Source organism: Monopterus albus, unplaced genomic scaffold (assembly GCF_001952655.1).
Source record: "Monopterus albus unplaced genomic scaffold, M_albus_1.0 scaffold92.1, whole genome shotgun sequence".
Lineage (NCBI taxonomy): Eukaryota > Metazoa > Chordata > Actinopteri > Synbranchiformes > Synbranchidae > Monopterus > Monopterus albus.
Window position 1 is genome coordinate 2306824 of NW_018127972.1, and position 9132 is coordinate 2315955.

The 9132-nt window shown below is 40.2% G+C and overlaps 1 protein-coding gene across 2 annotated transcripts in view; it reads right to left on the minus strand.

Moving 5' to 3' along the window:
• Positions 1 to 2541: 2541 nt before the first annotated feature.
• The window catches only part of LOC109964780 (syntaxin-binding protein 4), a 29433-nt gene continuing 22842 nt past the window's right edge, over positions 2542 to 9132 (minus strand). The window contains exons 14-18 of one of the 2 annotated variants that reach the window (XM_020608332.1): positions 8096 to 8223; positions 7813 to 7905; positions 6286 to 6351; positions 5889 to 6086; positions 2542 to 3203 (exon numbers count right to left, since the gene is read on the minus strand). In XM_020608332.1, coding sequence (XP_020463988.1) covers positions 3198 to 3203; positions 5889 to 6086; positions 6286 to 6351; positions 7813 to 7905; positions 8096 to 8223 — 491 coding nt within the window. In that variant the 3' untranslated portion in view covers positions 2542 to 3197. The remainder of the gene's footprint in view (positions 3204 to 5888; positions 6087 to 6285; positions 6352 to 7812; positions 7906 to 8095; positions 8224 to 9132) is intronic. The other variant, XM_020608333.1, reaches the window with a different exon arrangement.

The following is a 9132-nucleotide window of genomic DNA, read 5'->3' on the forward strand; positions in this document are numbered from 1 at the left end:
AAAGACCCCGAACCTAATAGCCTATACAATTTAATCACTTGGTTGGGCTAGCCCCATCCTACACAGGCAACGTCAAACCGTGACGTCACCTGATATGCCAGCTTGGCAGCTGACCAGAGCAGTAGTCAAAACATGGAGAAAATTAAAGTGTGTGGCTGTTGATTAGTGGTGTGTATCTAAAAACATACAGGACATTCAGGGACATGTCCGAACAGTAAGCCTCGGAAGATATTATGATTAAGATTACGGCTGAACATATCATGCTACTAACAATATTCATCCTGCCTGCAGACTCTTCAATCTAGTGACCTTGGCCTAGATGCAGCCTGCAGAACTCATGACAATGAACTGAGCATTTAACAGCCTGAGCAAGACATCCTGGCTACACTAACATTTTCTAATACAACAGATCTCTAATCATTATCTATCTAACTAAGAAATTACCTAACAGTTTACTGTAATGTTTGTTTTGGTAAGAGGGACACATCACCCCTTATGAGTGGGATGTTTTACCAGTAAAGTGGGATAACTATATGAGTGGGACATTTGACTTTTACAAAGGGAATATTATCATTTTGTACAATTAATGATAGCTGTAGGTCTACATAACAGAATAAGCACTAGATACATATTGCAATTATAGTGCTATGATTGCTTACGTGCTTTCACACTGAACTTGTTTAGTTCTATTAAAATGAATGCTGGAACTTTCTCCCCAGTTAGTGCAGTTCATTTGGGCTAGTGTGAAAGCTGTCAGTTGGACCCTGGTGCTGTTCAAATAACTGGACCAAATCTTCCTTCCATATTTTCTCTGATTGATAGGTCAATCACTGTTAAAACTGCTGTTCTTGTGTCCTACTCCATGTACAGTTAATTCATAATAAACCCATTAAATAGTGCGTGACAGCAATCCCACAGTAAAACATCTTACTGTCCAAGACTGTCTCTATACTTGTTAGTCATTACTGTATTCATAAGACAGCAACAGCAAGACTATGAGACGACACCAAAGATCTACTTGAATTACAGGATGTCATTTCTTTTTAAGAATTTGCAGCTGTCTGCATAAATATAATCAGAGTTCCACATGTAGCCTCTGCCTGATTTTGTGAGTACCAAACACAAGTTTACACAGATGGAGCTTGTAATGAAAAATTTTGTTTTGCTCATAAATGCCTTAAACGTGTGGTGAACTCTGTCCACAAAGAATATTTGAACTGTCTGCTCAGCACAACGATTGCAAAACGATTGCACAACGATAGTACAACCTGTCCTTGAAAAAGTATGCACTCCCTGATTCTGAATACCATCTCAAAACAGACTTCTTTCAATGTGGGTGTATGTGTATGTGTGTAATCCTCCCTGAAACTTGCATGTGAGACCCATGTATACAGTATATATACATATATATATAAAACACTACCAAACCTGAAGACCTGGACATAGTATTGTGTGAGCATCCAGTCACGTGATGACTTCTATAACCAGAGCAGCAGCTTTACCTCACCCCACTGTATGCAGACTGAAAGTAACACTCCATGGTGGCAGATCTTTCTGTATTTCAAAGTACATGGAAGGACAAACCTCTGCACGGTATGTCCCCGTGGTAATAGGAACATTGGGGGCTGTGACCCCCAAACTGGAAGAGTGGTTCCAACAGATCCCAGGAACAACATCTGAGATCTCTGTCCAGAAGAGTGCAGTCCTAGGAACAGCTAAGATACTGTGCAGGACCCTCAAGCTCCCAGGCCTCTGGTATAGAAGACCCGAGCTTGAAGGAAGGAATACAAGACCACCCCAAAGTGGGGGCGAGTGGGAAATTTTTTTTTGACTGAGTTCTTTTTCGTTTTTGAGCCTCTGTAGCAGACCACTCTGAATGCTGTTGTAGACTGCTCCTTTCTGCAAAAATAAATAACACAAAAGACAGATTTGTCCTAAATCTTTTTATTTCACACTCACTAAAGGTCGTTCATTTTAGCACATAAGGGAAGGATTTTTTTTTTCCACAACACACGACATCAACCTTACAGCCAGTTCTGGATCCAGATGCATCAAGAGGAACCATGCTGTGATGTGACTCTGCAGATCCATTATATTGTGGCGCTCCACTGGTTTGGATGAGTGGAGCTGGCCTGACCCTATCCTAAACTGTGACATCTAACTATCCAGCTGTGTGCTGGCACCTAGGCTGACATTGAGGAGAACACCTTCTCTGTCTTTTCTTGGCTTTTATTGAACAGAATAAGAATGCAAAATGAAACTGCGATATACCTGGCACCGTGTGCTCACAGGAAAAAGAAAATAGCAGAAAAAGAAAGCAGTAGCAACGCTCCCTCAGGGCAGTCCATGTTCCGCGCCAACTGCGATCACCCTGACACACCCACCTGTTACCCCTCTTAGACTCTCCCGTACTGGTTCCTCCCCAAACCCCACATTGGACAGAACAGTGCAGGTATTTCACCGAAACAACAACTTAATTCTTTGTCTTTTGTTGATGATTATGGAGAATGAGGACAGCATCATAGAAAAAAAGAGATGCTTAAAAAAACGTTTTGCTCAGGAATACATTACCTTTGTACCAGAGTAAACAAGTGACAGAATGTGAGGGAGTCAGTTATCATGACATAGAGGAAGACACTTTGAACAGACCAGCTCAGGATTTATTTACATGCAATCTCTGGATTGAACGTATGTGTGTATAGGGGCTTAAAAAACAAGACTAGGAAGAGTATTAACCCAGCATACGGCAGGATGTGTGAGCTGTGGACTTGGTCATATTGCTCCTTCAATACCATCTGCTGTTAGAGTAACACATAAAAGAATTCCACCAGACTTTATTCGGCAGAGCATCTCTCACTGATATTCTGATACTGTACATAATATTGTTGAATGATGAAAGTCCTCTGTTCACAGCTGAGCCCAACACATTCAGCAATGAACCCCACAGAAAGACTTCAATATTTCTAAGGGAGACACTAATGTAATGTAAATGTGAGCAAGCTTTAAACACAGGCTGTGTTGTTTCAGTCTGTGACCTTGAACTGAGAAACTGGAGGTTGTAATGGGCTATGATGTAGTCAGTCATGGGTTCAGCCTCTTCAACCTACCCAGACCCTCACACTGTCCTCTTTGGTTCTTTCTTGCTCACATATGATGGGGACTCCCGGCTGGGATTGATACTGCCTCTGGTGCACTCACTAATGCTGCAGGTCAACCACAGAGAAACAGAAAAATACTTTTGAGTACATAACAATAACTAGTGTTGTGCAAGTTCACACTTCACAAGAGCTAGTTCAAAGTTTAGTTCACACACATGGAAATCATCTAGTTCACATTCATAGTTCACAATTCTGAACTAAGTTCACAGCCCCAAATATTCAGTGGTGGAAAGTAATTAAATACATTTATTTAAGTACTGTACTATACAATTTTGAGGTATTTCTATTTTACCTGAGTATTTCTACATTTATTTGATTATTATAGTCACTAGTTACTTTTCACATCAAATTAATAAAACAAAATGCATTATGTTAAACATGCTGAGTAATGAGACTTGTCTTCATGTGTGGTCCGAGTGTAATGGAAGCAGCATTATTTACAGTGGAGCATGCACAACCTGCAGCGCATGCACTCTTTGGCTCACAGAATATTAGAATGAAGCCTTTGCCACACACCTTGCATGCAAACAGGGCTCAAATTCATGTTACTTAAGTTAGTAGGGTTAGTTAGTATTGTTCTTATAAATCATACCTGTATGTTCTCAAATTTTTATTTGCAAACTGAATAATGCTCAAAACTTGTTTATTTTGACTTTCACACAAGACACAATGGAGAAATCTGAGACCACAAACTCAGGAATGACTGCACACATGGCCAGTATTTTGCTCTCAGATCCCATTCTGTGCTTATACTGTAAATATGTGCCTGCATGCTTTCAAATGCTGAGTTGCAAACTGAGTAGCACTTGCAATATGGTTTGTGTGCCCTCCAACATTTTGGCAGGGATGTACTTCCATATACAGTAGTTTGTACTCCAGCTTCCTCCCACAGTCCAAAGACATGAAGGTTAGGTTGACTGGTGGCTCTAAATTGCCCGTAGGAGTAAATCAGAATCAGAATCAGCTTTATTGGCCAGGTGTGTTGGACACACAAGGAATTTGACTCTGGTACAGCGGCTTTCAATGTGTACGTACATATCAGCAAGCAAAGGAATGTACATTAGGAAAAGAGATTTAAAAAATTAGACTAACATACTCATAAATACAAACCTGTACATAAATATACACACAGTATGGATTCAACAGATCTATATGTACAGTGGCAAGAAAAAGTATGTGAACCTTTTGGAATTTCCTGTTGTTGTTTTTTTTTTTTGCATTAATTTGTCATAAAATGTGGTCTGATTGTCATCTAAGTCAAGGGTGCTGACGAATATAATGTGGCTAATTTAACAAAAAAATTCAGATCTTTCATGTCTTTATTGAAGACACTCATTCAACATTCAAAATGGTAGTGGACAAAGTAAGTGAACCCCTGGAATTAATAACTGGTTGACCCCCCCTCTTGGCAGCAATAACCTCAACCAGGTGCTTCCTGTAGCTGTGGATCAGAGCTGCACATTGTTCAGGAGGAATTTTAGCCCATTCTTCCTGACAGAACTGCTTTAGCTCCGTCATATTCTTTGGACGTCTCTCGTGTATGGCTCTCTTCAAGTCATTCCATAGCATCTCTACTGGGTTGAGGTCTGGGCTCTGACTTGGCCACTTCAAAAGGCGGGTTTTGTTTTTCTGAAGCCATTCTGTTGTGGACTTGCTTCGGTGTTTTGGATCATTGTCCTGTTGCATCACCCAACTTCTACAGAGTTTCAGCTGATGTACAGACATTCTCACATTATCCTGAAGAAATTTTTGATAGACTTGGGAATTCATCTTCCCCTCAATGATTGCAAGCTGACCAGGCCCTGATGCAGCAGGGCAGGTGTTCTTTCCATATAGTTCAGTCTTAGTTTCATCAGTCCACAAAACATTTTGCCAATACCGCTGTGGAGTGTCAATGTGCTCTTTTGCAAGCATGCAGCAATGTTCTTTTTAGCAAGCAGTGGCTTCCTTCATGGTGTCCTGCCATAGACACCCTGCTTGTTCAATGTTTTACGTACTGTAGACTGATGAACATAGATGTTATCCATTTCCAATGGTGCCTTCAAATCTTTGGCTGTCACTCGAGGCTGTTTCTTTACGTCATAGATGTCTTTGTTGTACTCTTGGGGTTGTTTTGACTGGGCGCCCACTTCTTGGTAGAGTAGCCACAGTCCCAAAGTGTCTCCATTTGTAGATTGTTTGCCCAACTGTAGACTGGTGAATCCTTAAAGTCATTGAAATCACTTTTTAACCCTTTCCAGCTTTATGTAAATCAACAATTCTTGATTGTAAATGCTCTGAAAGCTCTTTTTTGGCGAGGCATGGTTCACATAAGCAGGGGAAGAAACTGTCCCTGTGCCTGATTGTCTTGGTGCACAGTGACCTGTAACACCATCCAGAAGGGAGGAGTTCAAAGAGTTTGTGTACTGGGTGTGAGAATGCGAGTGTGTATTTGTTTGTCTATATGTCAGCCCTGTGATAGGCTGGTGACCTATCCAGGGTGTACCCCACCTCTCGCTCAATGTCAGTTGGAATTGGCTCCAGCCCCCTGCAGCCCTATTCAAGAATAAGTTGTATAGATAATGGATGGGTTATTGGATTTTGATTATTTTATAGTTTGTAGGGTATATTTTATTTGTTGACTGTATAGTTTGTATGTAAAATCTGAATCTTTTAACTAGAAGCAAAGTAGAAGCAGAACATTGTGTGAAATAGAAATAGTGTGTATGTAAGTATGTGCTTCAAACATACCATGGTGGACTCCACTCCTTGTGCTTGCCTCTTGCTGGCCAGCTGATTTCTCAGGTCTCTGATCTCAGCCTCCAGCAGCTGGATGACTTCCTCATAGTCCTGTTCAGCACTGCTGGCCTGCCCCTGCACAGCTTCGGTCTCGGCTGCCTGTAGACGACTCTTTAGATGGGTGTTTTCCTCCATGGTCAAACGCGCTTTCTGGGATGGACAATAAAGTGCTTCATGGTAAATATATTCATGTGTATTTATAGGTTTGAAGCAACATAAGAGGCCTATAGCTGTCTTTATCATATTACAGTTGTAAATAAATTCACTGGCATTTAAGTAACTGTGTGAAGCAACCCATCCAAAAGCATGCTTAGCATATCACTTTGAACTGTTTTGGCCTGTCTCTCACTTCTGAGGTCTTCTGCAGCTCCCTTTCCAGGGTTCTTTTGCTGTGCTCCATGTCTTTCAGAATCACCTACCATGAGAGGCAGCAGATTAAGCCATAAGGACTGTATCATCAACTGAATCATCAGGTCAGTGGATTTGAGCCCTCTGTGACTGAGAGACACCAGACTATATAATAACAAAGTTACATCCTTATGCTGTCTTCCAAGTGACAATTTTTTGGTCAACAAGGTTATTTGTAAGTTGTTTTCCAACTAATCTTTGGCTTGTCTGCAGTGGGTAACAGTCAGATTTAGTAATGTGGACTGACTGTATTACCAGGTAGCACCACAAGGTGGTGCCTCCCATATATTCTCAGTTGTCTTAGATTAGAGTGGAACAGTCTCACAGGCTGTGTAATAGGCAGTTACCTTGGTACTCACAGAGGTGGCCACAAGACCAATTCCCTCTTTATAATGGGTGACCTGTACCTGAACGGGACTGCCTTAAAGTATATATTTCACTTACAGCTGCACATTTCCAGCATAATTAGCATCATAACTAAGGGAAGGCTCAGGGTCACCTGATCCAGCCCTAACTATAAGCTTTATCAAAAAGGAAAGTCTTAAGTCTAATCTTAAAGGTAGAGAGGGTGTCCGCCTCCCAAACTGAGACTGGGAGCTTGTTCCACAGGAGAGGAGCTTGATAGTTAAAGGCTCTGCCTCCCATTCTACTTCTGTGGACTCTAGGAATCACAAGCAGACCTGCACTCTGAGAGTAAAGTGTTTCTTTTAAATCATCAGTGGTGGTTGAACAGAGTAGAGACATGCTTTTGTTCATCCTGCACATTTACAACAAGATTTGGACTCAAAGTTGTTCTGCATAGTGTACAACATGATAGGTGTGGTCACAGATTCTGTTTCTTTCAAGAAATGTTAAAATTTGAATCCCCCAACGGCACGTTGCAGAAACTTAAACAGAATTTCACACCCCTCAAATCAAACATCCTCTTCTACACACAAGGCGAGGTGGAACAGTTGCATTTAATATGTTTTATACAGAACAGTGGTGCAATAATTCCACCTTGAAAAGGCAGTGAAGGGGGTTAGTGTGACAGCCTGTGGTCCATGTCATATAGCATATAGCAGAGTGCTACAGAATTTTAATAGCCAATCATATCACAGAAACATTGTTAATTAACATTACTTTTATTTTCCTGCAGCAATAAATCTTAATATACAACAAAACAAGGAATACACAAAATACATTCTGTATAATTTATCTATTTAAATAAAATTTAATTTAGGGGTCTGTGAATCTTAGTCATTTGTTTTGAAACTACTGCTAGCATCATAATTCTAACAATACAGGTCACAACACACCTACTGTTCTTTGTCAGAAATGCAACAGAAGAAAAGCAAATATCAACAGTGATGTGTGACACACCAAAACTGAACTTATCATCACGTTGTCTTCCACACCACATAGAATGTGCTCAGTACCAGCTTTTGTATGTGTGTGTGTGTGTGTGTGTGTGTGTGTGTGTGTTTACCTTGATCTGCTTCCTCTGGGTTTGCAGCTGCTTCACCTCTGTCTGAAACTGTTCCATCTCTTCACTGCTGCAGCTATTATCTGATTCATATCTCTGCACACACACATGTAAGGTACAGCTTTATTTGAAAATATATGTTTATATGTGAGTCCTTTATAATATTACTAGTTATTTTAATTCTTCCACCTAGTATGATGTCTCAGTGTATTCCATTGTGCGTGAGTTTAATAGTTACAGGCCTTGAGATGTTGCTGCCTTTTGAGAGGCATTGAGAAATGCTTACAGGTGAATGGAAGGCTGACGTGTCCAACAGACTGGCTGCCTCATGACAGGAGAACATAAAGGGACCTTCCCCTATACCCAGCTCCTCCAGGTTCTCCTGGAAGATGTTCCAGGTGGCCTCCACAAAGTCTGAGAGTTGACAGCCAAGCACAGATAGAATAATTTATTATTGTCATTAATTATGTCATAAAGTAAAATAAAAACTTTAATAACATTATATTCTCCTCTATGTCTGGTTTCTGTGTGGTTTTAAATGCCAGTGATTATTATTATTATTAATAGTAATATTATTATTATTATTATTATTATTATATTTAAAACTTGAGATGACTAAAGTTTCCACACTTGTTAAAATATTTTGTAATATGGAGTTTGGGATAATTATAATTTTAGATAAATAAAATCTAAACAGCTTGAAAGCAAAAGTAACACTGGCATTAAAGGTACATAAAAAGGAAACTGTACATTTGTAAATAAATCTGAATCAGCTTTATTATACAGTATCCACACACAAGGCAGTCAGTGAATTTTGTAAGGCAACAAGAAAATAAAAAATATAAAATAAAAACATGGACATTAAAAAGAGCAAAATGTGCAATCAAATAGGAAAGAGAAGATGAAAAACAGAAACGCAATCTCTTTATTAATATACATACATTGATTACATTATTCACATATACACATTGTGGTAGAAGAGCTTCCATACTGATATATACAATAGTTATACAGACAGTTTATTGCACTGGGGTGCTGTGTCTGGTCATATAGTGATGGATTAACTGTTCATCAGAGTGGTGGCATGGGGGAAGAAACTGTCCTTGTGTCTGGTTGTTTTGATGCACAGTGACCTGTAGCGCCATCCAGAGCGGAGGAGTTTAAGCAGTTCATGTCCAGGATGTGAGGGGTCTGCGGAAATCTTCTCTGCCCTCCTTTTGACCTGTGAGGTGTACAGGTCCTCCACAAAGGGCAGGCTGGCACTGGTAATCTTTTCTGCAGTCCTGACTGTCCACTGGAGTCTGTTCTTGTCCTGTCTGGTTG